The sequence below is a fragment of the Poromitra crassiceps genome, assembly GCF_964638095.1.
Source record: "Poromitra crassiceps genome assembly, chromosome: 4".
In the NCBI taxonomy this organism is placed as follows: Eukaryota; Metazoa; Chordata; class Actinopteri; order Beryciformes; family Melamphaidae; genus Poromitra; species Poromitra crassiceps.
Window position 1 is genome coordinate 19099522 of NC_139626.1, and position 19194 is coordinate 19118715.

Consider the following 19194-nt stretch of genomic DNA (forward strand, 5'->3'; position numbering starts at 1 on the left):
GGGTCATGACGCACAGGTGTGATTTCTTCTCCCTGGCCAGCTCCGCCTGCTGGCACAGACAGATTCAACACGGCTACTACACTATTTGTGTATGTTAAGGAGTCTCGTGGCCTGCGGGAAGAAACTGTTCCTCAAGCGATTTGTGCGTGCTTTTGGAACCCTGTATCTTCTCCCTGAGGGTAACAGGGAGAACAGGCTGTTGTGGGGATGGTTTGTGTCTTTGATGATCTTCAGGGACCTCCTGAGGCACCGCTGTTTATACAGTTCATGCAGTTCTGGCAACTCACATCCTGTTACGTGCTGGGCCGCGCGTCTCACTCTCCGTAGCGCCCTGCGGTCCATGGTGGTACAGTTCCCGTACCAGGTGGTGAAGCAGCCAGTCAGCAGGCTTTCAATGGTGCCTCTGTAGAAGTCCCTAAGGATTTCTGGCCTTAGCCCAAATTTCTTCAGGCGCCTGAGTCCGTGTATTCGCTGTTGGGCCTTTTTGACAACAGTGGCGGTGTGGCCGGCCCAAGTCAGGTCCTGGTGGATGTTGACTCCCAGGTACTTGAAGCTGTCCACCCTTTCCACCACTGTGCCGTTGATGGTGATTGGGGGGTGTGTGCCCCCCCCCCCTCCTGTAGTCTACAATGATCTCCTTTGTCTTGGAGACGTTCAGAGAGAGGCGGTTGTCCTGGCACCATTGTTCCAGGGCCCCCACCTCCTCTCTGTAGGCCGTCTCGTCGCCCCCCGAGATCAGCCCCACGACCGCTGTGTCGTCTGCAAACTTCACGATGGTGTTCGAAGTTTGAGTCGCCACGCAGTCGTGGGTGTAGAGGTCGTAGCAGAAGGGGCTGGAGACGCACCCCTGGGGCACTCCTATGCTGATGGTCAGTGGTGAGGAGGTGAGGTTGCCCACCCTCACCACCTGGCGGCGGTCTGTCAGGAAATCCAGGATCCAGTCGCACATTGCTGTGTTTAGTCCCAGATCCTTGAGCTTGCGTACCAGCCTGGAGGGTACTATGGTGTTGAATGCTGAGCTGTAGTCCACGAACAGCATAGTTAAACGATGGCTTTGCCGATTATCAACCCACTTTGTATCATAATGTCGTTAATATAACCAGATGGGCAGTGTTTACCTTCGCTATATGTTTTCCACATGGAGAAATATCCTCCATTTGTCCCGCTTGCAGAAACTCCTCCCAGACTCAAATTCTCAAATCCGATCTTTAGGACAGACTGTCCACACTGTTATTTGATCATGCCGGACTTGTGTGTTCAGGCACCTTAAGCCATCTGCATTGGTTGCTGTGGTAACGGCGTACGTGTGTGTACATATGGTTTCTGGTGGCAGAAAGGAGATGTATCATCTTTGCCTTCATTGGTTGCTGTGGTAACGGCGTATGCGTGTGTACGTATGGTTACTGGTGGCAGAAAGGAGATCATGTATCATCTTTGCCTCCACACCATAGGAACAATTGTGGAGCAGAATTCCTCCATCACAGAAGACAACATCAGCGATGGAGGAGATTGATATGCAGTCATGGCCAGCACTTAGAATATTGCAGACCACAAGTATTTCTAAAAGTTTCAACTTGTCTCGTTGCAAATCTTTGGTGTACCTCGCCTTAAACAAACATGCCCCATGCCCCCCCCCCCCCCCCCCCCCCTTTCAAAAATATTGCTTCCAGCGCCCCCTCGACATTTTCTGAACGCCCCTTGGGGAACTTTAAAACCACCATCGAGAAACACTACCTTATGATGATCACCAGCTGGAGGTCATAATTTACTCTCCTTTTTATTTATTGCTACATTCATATACATATATGGATGCAAGCAGCATACACATACTGACCTGTTTGGCCTTGGACTTGGTAATTGTGTCTGACAGAGGCTTCTTCTTCTCCTTAACAGCCGTTTTGGCGAACAACTCCACAAACTCCTGGAAGTCCACATCGGGCTCCTCCATTTTCTCCCACACCAACGCGGAAGGCACATCCCTGAGAAACACAGCGGCAGCAATTAGAAATGCCAAATAAATTAAGGTTATGATGATGCAATCTGGGCACCCAGAGTCCATCAGTCTGACGACTAATATGACTCTGGGACACAGGCAGGGGCGAACTGGGATCATAATTCAGGCCGGGCATTAGATACCAAGCAGGCCAGGCCAATACAGGCCGATGCGCGTGCCGGCGTCCAAAGGGCGGCGACGAAAAATTTGGGGCGTTTGAAGCTCAATTTGGGCCGTTTGAAGCCCAATTTGGGCCGTTTGAAGCCAGATTTGGGTCGTTTAAAGCCAGATTTGGGCTGTTTGAAGCCCGATTTGGGCCGTTTGAAGCCCAATTTGGGCCATTTGAAGCCCAATTTGGGCCAAGTCCAATTTTACAATGAGATGCACCCACTTTAAACCTGAATAAAGTAATAAAACCACTAGTAAACCAGTAGGCGGCGCCTGGCCTGCTGTTCAGTGAGTGGCCTGGCCTGGCCTGCAAAAAAAAAAAAAAAAAAAAAAAACATTTTGGGCAGGCCAGGCCAGGCCAGGCCACCGGGCATTTGCCCGACGTGCCCGATTATGCAGTCCGCCACTGGACACAGGGCTAATATTCCCGGGTTTTCCGCTGTAGAGCGGATGTCCGCACCAAGACTTCTGCTTCCGTGCGGCGCGGTTATTGTTTTCAGTCTAATTGAGGCGAGAATGGAGTTGGAGCTGATCGATTGTACGTCCACATGACATTTCAGCTAATAATAATAAATAGCTGCATATGAGACGTCGCTGGACTGTAAACAATGACAGAAGGGGCCGCGGAAACCCCGAAATATCAGCAGTCATAGAGACACTGCATGAAATAGGCCACGCCCATCATGGGGGAAAGCTCTCCATTCACTTCCATACACCAGTGTCATTTTCCTTGAATTAAACAGCTAAAAGCTGTTGTGTGGTGGGCTGCGCAGACAACAAATGTAAAAAATTGCCAATTAGTTTTTTTGTACTCTCGAGTAAAACAAGGAAGCCATTGAGAATTGGTGAGAAGAGAAATGTGGATCTAGCTGTCAAAGAAGTTGGAGTGTTCATCTTCCAATATATGATCTTTGTGTGCAACACGTGACATAGGAGAATGCCAGGATTTGGTGCAGTTTTTGTTTCCGCCCGTTTTGGTCGTGGTTTCTGAATGACGATGCGCTCCGCAGTGTCTCTATTAGTTGTCAGACTGATAAGACTCTGGGTTCCCAGATTGATAATGAGATCACTGATGTACAAGGCCAACTGGTCACATAACTTTTAGACACATTTATATTTACAGCATCAACGTAGACATAACTTTTAGACATTTATATTTACAGCAACAATGTATCATCATCAGTTATCCTCAAGATGGTGCTGCAATTTTGCATTCACTCGAGTGTGTATCTTGAGAGTGAATGAGATCCATTCAAACCCTTGGAGGAAATCTGACTACATACAGTGTAGCAGGAAGTAGCTGGTCGAGACAGAATCTGATATCACCATGGCTTCTAAGATTTGGAAAATAAGTTTTATTTTGTTGTTAAAATCCATTCTGAACAGAGTGCTACACAGATCAAACCCAAACACACTTTTATTTTTAAATTTAGTTTTGGTGTGTTGGATGCCACATGGTCTATGAGAAAATTGCTTGTGCAGCAGGGTGAATGAAGGTCTTGAAAATTGAGATTTCTGTTTCTGAGATGTTCAAAGTGGATTTTAGAAAGCCACCGTATGAAATCCCATTTTTGTGGAGCCACTTCTTGCTGCAGAGTATGTGATCATACATTTGCACTCAAGATGCATGTAAATGTAAATTAATTGCAGCTCTGTCTTGAAGCCATCTGGCCTAACATCAGCACCATCTTTACTTTTTGGCGTGCAGCTGGATCCTGGTCCAGTAGAGAGGCTTCATGGGTCTGGGTGGCTCCACCACAGCCTTCCTGGGGGGTTTCTCCTGGGGCAGACCCAGAGCATACAGCCCCAGTGGAAGAGGAGGAGGTAGGAAGCCCAGGGCCCCTGGAGGACAAAAGATACCTCCCGGAGGAGGAGGGGGAGGTGGAGGCCCACAACCTGGTGGTGGTGGTGGTGGAGGAGGGCCTCCCATCCCTGGTAAGGGAGGTGGTGGTGGTGGGGGAGGTGGGCCTCCCATCCCTGGTAAGGGAGGTGGTGGTGGAGGAGGTGGTGGGCCTCCCATCCCTGGTAAGGGAGGTGGTGGTGGTGGGGGAGGTGGGCCTCCCATCCCTGGTAAGGGAGGTGGTGGTGGAGGAGGAGGAGCAAGGCCACCGGGGAGAGGAGGAGGGGGTGGAGGTGGGGGTCCAGGCATGCCTGGCAAAGGGGGAGGAGGCGGAGGGGGGATGGCTGAGCCGGGGAGTGGCGGAGGAAGTGGTGGTGGCGGAGGCGGAGGAGGTGCCACTGTAAGTCCTGGAGGAGGTGGCATTGCTCCTCCTGGAAGGGGAGGTGGAGGTGGGGGAGGCTGCTGCTGCTGTTGGCATGAACATGGAAAACCTGCTTGACTGGCCGTGGGCTGCAGCAGAGCATTACCACTCACTACCACAGCCTCACTACAAGGCACTTTGAACTTAAAGCTGTCGTCCATGGGCGAGGTCTGGACCGACTTGGCCTCCAGGCAACCTAAACTCATCGCTGCTTCTGTCTGGAGGTGAACATCACAAACAGCCTTCAGGAGGTCTTCCTCTCCACCACACTCCTGGTCTCTGGTGCTGGTCGTAATTCCATCCCTGTCCAACAGAGGAGGCTGTTGCTCCAGTTCCGCGATCTTGGTCCTGAGGTCTTCGATGGTTTGTTCTAGCTGTTGGATGACGTTGATGTGTTCCTCCTTCAGTTTTACCGTCTTTAGGACGCATTCCTCCTGTTAATAAGGGAGAACGCTGAGATGTGATGAGGGAGAGATGCTGTTTATTTATAATACAGAAATGTTAATTAAAAATTAAATGGGACTTATAGCACTTTACAAGAACTCAAAGACGCTACACACGATACATCCCTGTCTACCAAATACCTCTAACAAGAGCGCTGGTGCTGATCTGTCATTAATTCCAATGGAGAATTAGCGCTTTCAGCCGTGAGCGCTGAACCTTGAAACAATTTCAACTCTTCTGAAGTGCTCTCTCTCTTCTCCCCCTCCCTCCCTCCTGTTCTCTCCTTTCTCTGGTTCTGGTTGTAATTCCATCCTGGCCAACAGGAGGCTCCCTCCCCCGTTCTCTCCATTCTCCGCCCCCCTTTCCCCTCACCATTCTCTCCCCTCCCATCTCCCCCCCTCACTGTCTCCCGCCAATATAAGATTGTTCAATCCTGTTTGACAGTGCTTAGCTAGACATATACATTTAGATCAATTACTTCTTTTCATATCTTCAAGACTTCATTGTTTGTTTTTCTTAAATCGAGTTGTTCTTGTTTTTGATTGTCTGTTATTCTATGTCTAGTATATGTCTATATAATATAGTCTATACTTAACTATGTGGGAAAGCCTCGTTTGTATTGATGTCTGTATAGATTACTTGATGCTTGGGATGGTGGGAGAGCATTTATATATGTGTATTTGTTAATTGTTTCGTTGAATGTTACCTTTGTTTTGTATTCCTGAAATGTTTCATGTATTGTGTTCGAGGACCCCCTCGTAAACGAGATGCTGCATCTCAAGGGGCTTATCCTCAGACAAAATAAACATTATATATATTCTCTGTAAAGCCCTTTTTTATTATTATCATCATCATCATATCGTGACACATTTCTGGTGTCTAAATTGATGACAAGCTAATTTAACTCTAATAAAAAGAGATATGGTAGGAATATTATTTAAACATTTCTGTTTTGACATCACCGTTCACACAAGAAGCCTTCTCTTTTCCTCTCAGCGCCTCCTCGGCACGCCTTGAACCCACCCACAACTCCCATTGACTTCATGCCTGGCAGCTTCAAGCTTCACGCGTCACGCTTGGAAAATAGGCGTGAATCCTAAACGATCGATTGAGCAAGGCGTGAGCTTGGCTTCGGCGTGGCTTCAGTGTGACACACGCGTGCGGGTGGTGTGAATGGCTTCGCCCGTTAACAAGGACGCCTAAATGAAAATTGTTGGTTCAGCGTAGATAGAGCATTGCTTCGGCGTATAGTGAACGGGGGCTGGCAATTTAGGTTCTCCAATTCACCTGCCCTGCATGTCTCATGGACACGGGGAGAAAATGCAAACTCCACACACAAACTCGACTCAAACCCATAACATTGTTGCAGTGAAGTGACGGTGGTACCCAACTCTTAACTAAAGTGCTAAATCTATCGTCATATACAATATTCTGATTGCACTGATTGATGCAAACTTGCTTAGTAGACCAATGCCTTAACCACTAGGCCAATCCCTTTGATGTGTTTGGGTGGGGAAATACACGTTTCCTGACAGTCCAACCTACTGTATGTTAAAAGCCTCAGAAATAAAATATTACTGTATAATATTATGCATTAGTGCCCTCTACTAATCAATTTAAACATGACTTTACAGACATCTGTCTTTAGTTTGATAGAGATTGATCAAACAGTCTTGAACATGTCACATTGTCAATTTATCAAACTATTTGCAGCTGCACATTTCAATATACCACACGCTCAGTTTTGATTTACATATCCATGGAGATTTTGTTAAGTAGTAAGCCCAGGGTGCGAACTACGGGGGAGCTGGGGGGGCTTTGGCTCCCCTTAAAGAAGTAGTAGACCCCCTGAAAGGCTGACTTGTGAAATTTGGGGGGGTCTCTAAATTATTGACTAATATATATTACCCCATGTATTTTCTATTTCTTTTTCTGTACCTTCATAGTGAATAATGCGTAAAATTACGCTATTTTAATCGTATGATTGGTGTGCTCAATCACTGTCAAATTCACTGTAAGCCCATACCGACATGCATGTTATTCTTATCATCACCACATCGAAGCATGGCGGCGCAGGTGCAAATCAAACGTCACTCACGCGGGCAGGTCAGATTTAACAGCAAGATGTCAAAAAGAAAACAAGGCAGTTTGACAAACTTTACATTCACGAAGAAATGGAAGCAGCCGTCAGTTGAACAGCAACAAGTCGCTTCTACTTCAAACGCAGATGTGGAAACAGTGACGACGAGGTGAAGCTGGAATAGCCTACCTCCGAGTCCTCCCGCATATGGAGGACTGTTTGTGAGATGGAATGCGTCAGGAACTTCACAGTGAGTGGGACATGTGCGTTATGGAGTGGATAAAAGTGTTGGGCAGAGATATCATGTTCTTGTGGATGCAGTGTGTATATGGAGAGCAGTGCGCCCGTTTCGCCTTGTGCTCCCTCACCCTCCGTCCCTCCCTCTCTGTGTGCGCAGCGCGCTTTTCTCTCTTGGAGAGAAAAGTGGAACAGACAAGAGCTGTATCCGTGTCTTTGAGCGTGCTGATTTAAAATGAGTTATACCCCTAAATTGGCCTTCAAATTGCCTCAAATTTCCGCCGCCGCCCTTCGGACGGCGGCTGTAGTGCCCTTTTATGAATTTGAGCCCCTCAAAAGTCGGCTCCCCCGAAAGCCACTGTATAGTTCGCACACTGAGTAAGCCTCTAGTATTGGAAGGATCTATAACTCACTCAACTCTCACAATCTAGAACCCTTGATACATTTAAAAAATCAATGGGAGGAAGAATTAGATACAGATCTTTCTGAGGATGTATGGGAGTCCATATTAGAAAAAATATTCTCCTCTTCAATCTGTTTAAAACATAAAGTCATACAATTCAAGATTGTACATAGACTGCATTGGTCCAGGGCGAGATTGGCCAAATTTACACCAAACATGGATCCTAATTGTGATCGCTGTCAAACAACCCCAGCCACTTTATCACATATGTTTTGGCTTTGCCCAAAATTAGTAGATTTTTGGCATTCCATATTTAAAGAAAATTCTGATATACTGGAAATATCCATTGAACCTCTTGCCATAATTGCAATCTTTGGTGTGGTCCCGCATGATCTCTCCCTCAACCAATGCAGTAAAAAGATGATAGCGTTTGGTACACTTCTGGCTAGAAGACTTGTACTCCTTAAATGGAAAGACAAGTTTCCTCCAACTTTCAATCACTGGGTCAGAGATCTTATGTATCATCTAACCCTAGAAAAAATCCGATACGCTACAAGGGGTTGTGCTCTCGACTTTTATACCATCTGGCAGCCAGTACTGGACCAGGTAGAGAAAATGGACGCTTCAAGCATTTCAAATGTATAGATTTACCCCCCCCCCCTCTCTCTCATATATTTATTTTCATTACGGTAATCTGTTTTTGTTGTTGTTGTGTTTTTTTCTTTTTTCTTCTGTGTGTCTTTGTGTATTGATATACTGTGATGTATAACATGATGTATGTGGTGTAATAGGCTAGGGGTTCTCGTGGGATGGGTTTTTGTTTAAAAGTGTCAAGTGTATTTAAATCTGTATTTTGTATGATATACAGAAAACGAATAAAAAAACTTTGAACAAAAAAAAAAAAGTAGTAAGCCTCTTTCATGTGAATCAGATGAACAGCTTTGGAGAAGTGGCAAAAACAAGTAGGACGATTCCAAGTGAGTCGTCTTTCTGTTTTGGTTGATACTTCACTGATACACATACATGTTAAGGAGTGAAAATACAAAAGACTGACCTGAAGATCTTGGATCTCCTCCACCTGTTGTCGCTTCAAGCCAAAGATGGCTGCTTGGTGTTCTAGAAAAACAGACAGACAGACCGACCTGCAGGTCAGGTAACTACTACAGAAACAGTATTCAGATTATTCTTATTATTCTGGTATCTACAGGTATGTAATTGTGAATAAGCATATAGGAATATTAGCATTATGGTACATTATGCACGTGAGAAATGAAGGGACAAGGTATGGGAGGCAGAGATACTGTATTGTTACTTATGAACTGTTCAACTGTGTTCTGTTGATATAGCCCTTTTTTTGTTTGTTTTTTGTTCATTTTAATTAAATTAATTGAACAGATCAATTGTGGACTAAAGGAAGCAAAAGACAAACTCTAAAAGAGATCCATGTCAAGTAGATGGTCATTTTACATGGACATTCTCCCACGGACACATCCTCCCAGCTATCGCCGGCGGAGGCATAAAAATTAGGCAGCTGATCAAGATCAACGACCCCGTTCATATCCGTCATGATAGGAGGAATTAACATCAAAGAGGCAGGTATGCTGTTGCCACAGCTCGACCTGTCAGGTGGATCTACTGTATGGTTAGGCGCAGTGAGCAAAACGCTCACTGGATCTGCTTCAGCTGTGAGACAGCCTGACGACGGCCGACCCAAGAATTCATCCGAGCGTCCGCTCAGGAGCGGTTGGTCGCCCTCTATATCTCCACAAGTCTTCATTCATCTGCTACCAACATTTTCACATCCGTTCTGTAGATGGTAGAAGTTTTTCAAAGGGTGTTCAGATCGGTCAAACGGTGAGTCCTGTACTGTAGCCTACATTTTCTTTTTCTCAATTTAAACTAATTTCACCAAAATATTAAACACTTGATAACAGCAGGTTGATTTGTGAATGTGATCCCCCAATTGTTTTTATGTGGCATCTACAGACCCATCTCATTAAAAGTTGTTAAAAGGTTGTTTGTTTCTTTACCTTTATATATACAGGGAGAGTCTCACTGAGAGCAATGCTCTCGTTTTCAGGAGCGCCCTGTTCACATTCACACCTGGAAGATGAGCAGTACAACCACAGTCTAATCTGTTGGCCACTGTGGTGTATTGTTGTTGATATCAACTGTCGTTTTGAAGATATACATTTAAAAAATGTTGATAGGGCGTGGCCCCATAGATCATATACGGTAAATAATATGGATGAGTCACCGTGACGTCACCCATTGGTTTGTGGACTCATGTTTTGAAGCCAGTCTTTTCTCTCATCTGTTTTACTCTAAACGAGTGAGTTATCTACAAATTCACCCCCTGTACAGTTGTCATGAAAGGTGAAATTAGCTATATAGACCAAAACCGTTTTTTGAACGAGGCTGTAAACACTTTTAATCCTGTTGTGAAGTCATGGATTTCATACAGATTTCATCACTTCCGCATAGGCTTCATCTGTCCAAGCACGAGCTTGCCTGGTAGTGGATGCTTGAACGCCTTTCATTGCCGCTTGCAGCGATATTCTTGCCTGGATTTGTAACATGGCCATTAATTAGACTCTACATACTGAACAACAGTTGTATTTTTCTACAATTTCCATACCCGTGTAGGAACCTAGAATTACCTGCAAGCCAATCAGCTGCTTGCATAGCCAGATAGCCATGTATACATACATGTAGTCTCGCAGTAGCCAGCTGTCGGCGGGTCTGACCACGTGAGACTAACATACATGTATCAACTGGAATACCATCCATACCCTCGAGTACAAAGAGTATGCAGGAGTATCAATCTCCTCGGCATTGTTTTGTATTGATAACCCAACCAGGAAGAGAAAGAACAGGCTACTAGTGACATAATGGAACTCACTCACAATGAAAACCATACAACACCACAGGCAGACATGTAGTCATAACAGGACATGTAGTAGCATGCTTTACTCATGAGGAGCCTGGCTGGACATTTTGATTTCTTCACACTACAGGCAAAAGAAAAATGCAATAAAATAAATAAATGAAATAATTCAGATAATTTGTGGATTCAAATATTTAAATGTGGAATTCCTAGGGAGCATGCAGTTAGTCTCTGTCAAAGGTTAAAGACAAGTGAGGACAAAATGCTGCTAGGAGTCTTAACAGTCTTTGGCTTCTCTTACAGTCGCTCGTTGTTGCTGTGCTACACTGGATGAAGGTCAGTTGAGACAAAGCAAAAACATCAGATGAAATGTTCAACGCTCAATGCAAAAACAAATAATGTAATCAAATTAATACTCACCTTCAGTGTCCTCTAAAAATGCCAAAGCATAAAGACAGAGAAATTCAATTCAGAAAGTAAAAAGCAGGCAGGAAAAGGGGGAAAAAATTGGAAAAGAAAAAGGTTTGTAAAAAAAAAAGAAGTACAAAGCACTCACATAAAATCTATCACTCTCGAGAGTACATATTTTTTGATGGAATGCATTCCAGTGCTACTCATTCAGTTCAATTTAACATTCCCTTCTGAAGTCTATAGCCATGCATTACAGCATTATTTTCATTAAGAAAGTCTACAATCAGCCCTGGTTAGAGAAGGGGAGGTGCTTTCCCCCTGCACTTCTGCACTTCAGCTGGAGGGAGGGCTCTGACTGAGATAGGTAAAAACTCCCCCCCTCACTTCTGCACTTCAGCTGGAGGGAATCCAGTCCTGTCTGTGCTGTCCTTACCAGCCTCAGTGTATCTGAGTCCAGTCCTGTCTGTGCTGTCCTTACCAGCCTCAGTGTATCTGAGTCCAGTCCTGTCTGTGCTGTCCTTACCAGCCTCAGTGTATTTCAGTCCAGTCCTGTCTGTGCTGTCCTTACCAGCCTCAGTGTATTTCAGTCCAGTCCTGTCTGTGCTGTCCTTACCAGCCTCAGTGTATCTGAATCCAGTCCTGTCTGTGCTGTCCTTACCAGCCTCAGTGTATCTGAGTCCAGTCCTGTCTGTGCTGTCCTTACCAGCCTCAGTGTATTTCAGTCCAGTCCTGTGTGCTGTCCTTACCAGCCTCAGTGTATCTGAGTCCAGTCCTGTCTGTGCTGTCCTGACCAGCCTCAGTGTATCTGAGTCCAGTCCTGTCTGTGCTGTCCTTACCAGCCTCAGTGTATCTGAGTACAGTCCTGTATGTGCTGTCCTTACCAGCCTCAGTGTATCTGAGTACAGTCCTGTCTGTGCTGTCCTTACCAGCCTCAGTGTATCTGAGTCCAGTCCTGTCTGTGCTGTCCTGACCAGCCTCAGTGTATCTGAGTCCAGTCCTGTCTGTGCTGTCCTTACCAGCCTCAGTGTATCTGAGTCCAGTCCTGTCTGTGCTGTCCTTACCAGCCTCAGTGTATTTCAGTCCAGTCCTGTCTGTGCTGTCCTTACCAGCCTCAGTGTATCTGAGTCCAGTCCTGTCTGTGCTGTCCTTACCAGCCTCAGTGTATCTGAGTCCAGTCCTGTCTGTGCTGTCCTTACCAGCCTCAGTGTATCTGAGTCCAGTCCTGTCTGTGCTGTCCTTACCAGCCTCAGTGTATCTGAGTACAGTCCTGTCTGTGCTGTCCTTACCAGCCTCAGTGTATTTGAGTCCAGTCCTGTCGTCTGCAGCTGGCCTGGCTGGAAGCCAGAGGCCCCTGATCTGTCCTGGTAGTCTCCCCTCTAGAGGCTCCAGGGAGTGGGGGGGCTGGCTGACTGCTGCCCACGTATACAGCTGGTCTTGCTGTGGAAACAAAACACAAAACGGTTTCAAATGGTTTATTTTTTTAATTGCAATCGCACCACCACTAATTCCAATTGATACTGTAAACCATGACACTGAACCAGGAAAATACTCTTTACTTCAATACTCTTTTTGACAACAGGTTAAGGCAGATGTGGTTATGGATATTTGGCTGTGAAATCCAGGATCCATCCTGGTCTGTTCTAGGATCAGTTATAATAAGATTTTGCAGTGGCTCTTATCTAGATATTTAGATCAGTTATAATAAGATTTTGCAGTGGCTCTTATCTAGATATTTAGATCAGTTATAATAAGATTTTGCAGTGATTCTTATCTAGATATTTAGATCAGTTATAATAAGATTTTGCAGTGATTCTTATCTAGATATTTAGATCAGTTATAATAAGATTTTGCAGTGGCTCTTATCTAGATATTTAGATCAGTTATAATAGATTTTGCAGTGATTCTTATCTAGATATTTAGATCAGTTATAAGAAGATTTTGCAGTGATTCTTATCTAGATATTTAGATCAGTTATAATAAGATTTTGCAGTGGCTCTTATCTAGATATTTAGATCAGTTATAATAGATTTTGCAGTGATTCTTATCTAGATATTTAGATCAGTTATAATAGATTTGGCAGTGGCTCTTATCTAGATATTTAGATCAGTTATAATAGATTTTGCAGTGGCTCTTCTAGATATTTAGATCAGTTATAATAAGATTTTGCAGTGGCTCTTCTAGATATTTAGATCAGTTAGAATAGATTTTGCAGTGATTCTTATCTAGATATTTAGATCAGTTATAATAGATTTTGCAGTGATGACGATTGACGATGCAGTTTGAATATCAGGCTACCGCGGAACACGACTTTACGCAGTGGCAGGACAAACTGTCTAGATCGGAGGTAATCGCTGTTGCATATCGCGATGCCAGACTAGAAGCAGCCAAAGCTCGACTCGGTTTAGTGGGTGGATTCCAAGGTCTGTCTGAAGGACCCAGGCAAAAGGGAAACATGAGTTTGGGGCAAAATGTATATTGCCTTGGGACAACCTAACAACAAATTTGCTATTAGAAAGGGGAAATGATGAAGACTGGTTGGTGGATTGACACTACGTACATCAAACCTGACTGTTGCTGTGGAGGTGATATGGCTAGTGCTGCCCCCTAGCTGCTCTCTGAAGCAGTCAGTGAAGGGCAGTAGGAGGCCCATGGCCAGGATCCTGGAGCACAGCCTCTCGGGGTCCTCTGGCTCCTCATGCTCCTCCTGCTCCTTCTGAAGGAACAGCTTCTCCAGGAGTGTTCGACCTGCACATAGAGAAAAGAGAGGGATGAGATATTACAGAAAAGAGAGGGATGAGACATTACAGACAGCACATTCATAGATGAAAACTGCCTCTCCAAAAGAGGGAGGATGAGAGAGAGAAATCCGTCTCTTTGGCGCTAATCACACAGGAGTGTAGGGGAACTCGTGCAATTAATGAGTTATCTGCCAACCTCTGTTTTGAGAAATCCTTTTGCAAATAATAAAATTCGCTTAAATTACCGACTATTGTTTCCCCACAGGGTTCAACCGTTTCATCTCATCTTAAAGCCTCCATAGAATGTGTGGTCTGCAAAAACCCTTCACATGGAGGGAATTTGACATTAAGATTTGTTTACATTTCCATAAATTAGAAACTCTCCCATATAACCTTTTGAATGACTGAGATAGCTCTCAGATCAAAAGTTACGAGTATTTTAATCGGTTATGCGTGTTGTATTTTCTACAGTGGCATTCCAACAAAACCATAAAAATAAATACTTTCCCTTTTGTTTTATGAAAATAATCATTCACCATAATGTACTACGGAGATGAAAGTAACCAAATCACTCAAAATACCTGCAAAACTCATTTTCAACCTTCTATGGCTCATTACCAACCATGTGCAGCAGTGACATGTGAAGGGTTTCTGCAGGCCACCACACCACACATATATGTACTTCAATAAATCATTCTCAAATTGAGTTTGATTGCATATGGCACACAAAGCAAAAAGCCACCACAGAATCAAAAGTTGGTCAACATATAGAAATGTATCCAATCAATCTCTAATGCACCAGACATCCCGTCGTCCGTTTTACTCACACGACAGTCTCATTCAAATCTACTTTAAAACAATCTCCTGAAAGTCCACTTAAAATTCCACAATTGCTCCAAACTCGGATGTGTTAGTTACGGTACAGGTATTTGTAAACAGCAACTTGGCAACCATGGTAGCGTGTTTCTGTGGTGAGATCTGGCAACAGAGATGTGGGGCCTTCAGCAGCTCAAAGTGACTCTGGACTAACAATAAAGCAGCCCTGCAAGGCTTACTCAGCAGCTTCTATTAGCCCACAACACAGAGAGAGCTAAAGTATGCTAGTGCGTAGCGGAGACTCCTCTATGCCCACTCACTACTACTGTACACATGCATGATGTGATAAAGACAGACAATGTGTTGAAGTCAAAATGAGTTAGGTAATGCCCTCATACAGAAGATGATCCTGTGTGCTGATGGTGATTGTGGTTTGCTTCACTGTGATGCAACACTGCTGTGGTCAGAAGAGGTGGGCAGGTTTGATTGCAGTGCTATGCTATTGCCCCCTGTCTAGGGTCAGGTCACTTAAGGAGGAGGACTTTCTTCAAACCCTAGCAAAATGTTTCTCATTCCAAATAGGTTCTAATATCCAGTGTGTACAGAGGGTATTTTAAATCAAGACTGTGTAATTGTTACACAAAATTGCAGTTGTAATTAATATTGTGAGTGAGCCAAGAAGGAATTATAGGACTAATAATACTAATAACAGCCTCCATTGCTTCCTGTAAGGAAATAGTATTTTCTCATGGAGGTCAGAGGTCACAGTTAGCTACAGAAGAGCACCCCTGGAGCTGGTAGAGATTCAGTGTCTTGCTCAAGAACACTTCAGTAGGGAAGGGGGGGGGGGGGGGGATTGAACCCAGGTCTCTTTAACTTTTAGACCACATTGCTGCCCTAATCTAAGCCTAACCATGCTCTCTACTCACCAGTGAAGACGTCCTGAAAGCCGCAAGTAGAAACCTGTCCACAGGAAGACCTTCTGGTAGCACAGATGGGCTGGCTGCCTCCTTTTCCGTAAGCCCCCAGGTTGTCTCCTGACCCCCTGGAGCCTCCTCCGTCCTCCCTGCTCCTCAGCCTCTTCTCCAGCTCCAGCTCATCCGTCCAGTCAGCAGAGCGGCTCAGAGGCTGGGAGAGGCTTCCAGAGCGCTGTCTACGCACTCGCCGACACGCCGCTACCGTCCTGTCAACATTTACAATCTCATGCATCACACATTACAAGGTCCACTACAAAGACAAGAACCAGCACAGATGCTGTACATGCAACGGTGCCCACCGGGCAGCCATGGTACAGCCACGGACTAGTCAATGCCGCCCTCTAGAGGCCACCAGTAACCATCCTCAAGTATCCGTTCTACTGTATCACCTGACATTGTCGTGTGTTCTGCTGGCACAGTGGAAATAGGGGGGTTTGAACGCAGATACAGATAGATAGACAGATAGATCGAAGGATCGTTCGATCGATCTACTAGATAGATAATTAATCCTGAAGGAAATGTAGGGGCATCCAGTGGCATAAATACAGCACACAATTAAATACACAGTAATAATTCCAAAATGCATACAATAATTGACCTGGACTGTACATAAACTTAAGTTACTAAAAAACTTGAAAACTACTTTTACCTCTAAGACAGCTGTACCTTAAATAAAAGTGACTTAAAGTGCATAGTAAGCAAGGCTAAGGAAAACCAGTCAGATGGAGCAAAAACACATGGCAGAGAGACAGCGCAGATACATAGAGCATAGCAAAACATCAAAACATCAGGCGCAGTACTCACTTTGAATAGTTATTGGTGCTGTCTGACCAGAATATATTCATTCATTAAAACTGCATTTCTACATTATTTTAATCTGCCTTGGTTAGACACAAATGCAAACTATTTCCCCAACAAACTAGATCCATTTAAAAAAAAAATCGAGCAAGTAAGATCCAACTCTTCTGCAACCCTGTCTCACATCACCTGCTGAAAGTAGATTTTATGTTGAAAGTATACGTTACAAGGTACTGTAGAATAAAATCAAAGATTATATTAAAGTGCTGGAACACTACAGGTAGGTGGTTACCTGTGGAGGTGTTGGTGGGCTTTGCGCTGGGACAGGGGGCTGTTGGAGGGGGACAGGGCTGGGGACTGTCCTGGGGAGCTGAGCTGCCGGGTGGTGGTCTTGACGTAGGATGGGAAGATGGGGGGGTATGGTTTGACCGTGGGGGGACTGGAGCCAGAGGAGAGGTTGGACTTGAGGAGGCGTGTGGCCAATGTGGGGCTCTCCTGGGGAGGCCACTGGGAGAAACAGACACTGCTCTTCCTGCGTTGCTGGACGGAAAGCGAGGCGCCGGTACTGATACCAGTAGAGTGGTCGGGTTCAGACGCAGCACTCAGGCAGTCCTCCAGGGACTCGGCACTGGTCCCTGGGCCCAGGAGACCCTCACCTTCTTCAGACAACGTCCCTGAGCTCAGCCCCTCTCCTGGCTCATGACTCCTGGAGCCTTCACTGTGGCTGTCTGCAGGAGGTGCTGGCACATCCAGGCCAGGCTCCTCCTCCTCCCTCTGGGTTTCACCTCCCGCCTCTTCCCCCTCTGGGGCTTCCACAGCGCTCTCAAACGAGGCTGTGAGATCAGGGAAGCTGTTAGTACTGGTCGTCATGGTGACGAGGATGACTGCTGTCCCCCCATTCGTCGCCGCGGCGACGGCTGTATGAGGGGGCTGCTGCACCACAACATGCTGGTCCTTTGTCCCCGTGGCAACACAAAGAGAGGCCTCGCTCTCTTTCTCCTGCTGCTCGTCTCCATTCAGTTGCTAAGATAAGATAAGATAAGATTAATCCCACACCTGGGAAATTCACTTGTTACCACAGCTCAAGAGTCAATGTAGAAGGAAGGTAAGAAAGGAAAGATAGAGTGACAAACAAAATGTAAAAAGAAAACATTAAAAAACGATATACACTACACCTTTTGCCTACAGTACATATATATGACTATAATGGACAACCACACACATATAGTACAGTAATTAGAGTACACACGTGTGAATGACCATACTAATAAAAAATATATATATAAATATTTCACCTGTAACTACAATAGCACAGGAAACTAGACTGCACAAGAGAATTGCACGTACGAATTGTATATACGTATATATACACTCACACCCTGAGACAAGTGCTGTACTGTAGTGAAAAGATATATACCCTGAGACAAGTGCTGTACTGTAGTGAAAAGTAGGTAGTTATGAAGTCAGTGCTGTACTGTAGTGAAAAGTAGGTAGTTATGAAGTCAGTGCTGTACTGTAGTGAAAAGTAGCTAGTTATGAAGTGCTGTATTGTAGTGAAAAGTAGCTAGTTATGAAGTCAGTGCTGTACTGTAGTGAAAAGTAGCTAGTTATGATGAAGTGCTGTACTGTAGTGAAAAGTAGCTAGTTATGATGAAGTGCTGTACTGTAGTGAAAAGTAGCTAGTTATGAAGTGCTGTACTGTAGTGAAAAGTAGCTAGTTATGAAGTCAGTGGTGTACTGTAGTGAAAAGTAGCTAGTTATGAAGTGCTGTACTGTATTGAAAAGTAGCTAGTTATGAAGTCAGTGCTGTACTGTAGTGAAAAGTAGCTAGTTATGAAGTCAGTGCTGTACTGTATTGAAAAGTAGCTAGTTATGAAGTCAGTGCTGTACTGTAGTGAAAAGTAGCTAGTTATGAAGTCAGTGCTGTACTGTAGTGAAAAGTATCTAGTTATGAAGTCAGTGCTGTACTGTAGTGAAAAGTATCTACCGTAGTTATGAAGTCAGTGCTGTACTGTAGTGAAAAGTATCTAGTTATGAAGTCAGTGCTGTACTGTAGTGAAAAGTATCTAGTTATGAAGTCAGTGCTGTACTGTAGTGAAAAGTAGCTAGTTATGAAGTCAGTGCTGTACCAGATGATCCTCCTGCTCCTCTGTGCTGAAGGCGGGATAGAGTGTTGGTGGCTGGCCATTAGAGAGAGTTCCTGTCTCTAGGAATGACAGTGCATCAGATCCCAGCTCTAACTCTGGGGTCAACTCTGGGGTAACCACTGCATCTCTCCTCTGCTTCTCCCCTTCTCCTGCCCGCCCTTCAGGGATGGAGTTAATTCCCCCCTGCTGCTGTTGGTGCTGGAGCCTGATGGCTTGCTGGATGTCCGCGAGCAGATCCTCGTGGTCGGCAGCCGAGTGGAAGCTGTAGATATCCGTGTCTGAGCCAGAGCTCCCTCCTTTCGGCCCCCCCTCCTCCGCGGGAGAGGTGGCTTCTGTGGATGCTGCCTGCTGCTCCCCCTGCTTCCTCTGTCCTTCTCTGTCTCCATCCTTTCTCTCTTGCTCAGTTTTCGGTTTCTTCTCAGCAAAAGTAGCCTCTGTGTCCGACTGTCCCAGTTCGTCGGCGGACAGGTCCGGCGTTTTGGTGCCCAGAGAATGACCAGCGTCCAGTTCGTCATGTTGAGCTGCTAAAACGTCCTCTTTTGAGCTTGTTGTTGATGAGCATGCTCCTCCTTTCCCCTTGAGGTTGCTCTTTCTCTTCCGGATGGAGAAAACAGATGACTTGGACTCTGATTTGTTTTTCTTTTTGCCTGTCCCTGCACCGTGGTCCCCCGCGCATCCTCCCCCTGATCCTTTACCTCCATGCCTGCCGTGGGCTTTCTTCCCTCCCTTTTTTGTCATGTCCCCCCCTCCCTCATCCAATGCAAGGTTGCTACCATCCCCCGATGCTGCTGCGGCCGCTGCAGCTTTCTTTAGCTTAGCCTCCTGGTTGCCCAT

General features: G+C 45.4%; 1 protein-coding gene across 1 annotated transcript in view; it reads right to left on the reverse strand.

The window, feature by feature from the left end:
• fmn2b (formin 2b) overlaps window positions 1–19194 on the reverse strand; it is a gene marked incomplete at its 5' end in the record, with an annotated part of 40268 nt that extends 21074 nt beyond the window's left edge. Inside the window, 8 exons of the mRNA XM_083635806.1 lie at window positions 1835–1979; window positions 3856–4856; window positions 8641–8702; window positions 12171–12321; window positions 13442–13629; window positions 15368–15621; window positions 16506–17236; window positions 18343–19194. Of these exons, the coding sequence (XP_083491932.1) occupies window positions 1835–1979; window positions 3856–4856; window positions 8641–8702; window positions 12171–12321; window positions 13442–13629; window positions 15368–15621; window positions 16506–17236; window positions 18343–19194 (3384 nt within the window). The remainder of the gene's footprint in view (window positions 1–1834; window positions 1980–3855; window positions 4857–8640; window positions 8703–12170; window positions 12322–13441; window positions 13630–15367; window positions 15622–16505; window positions 17237–18342) is intronic.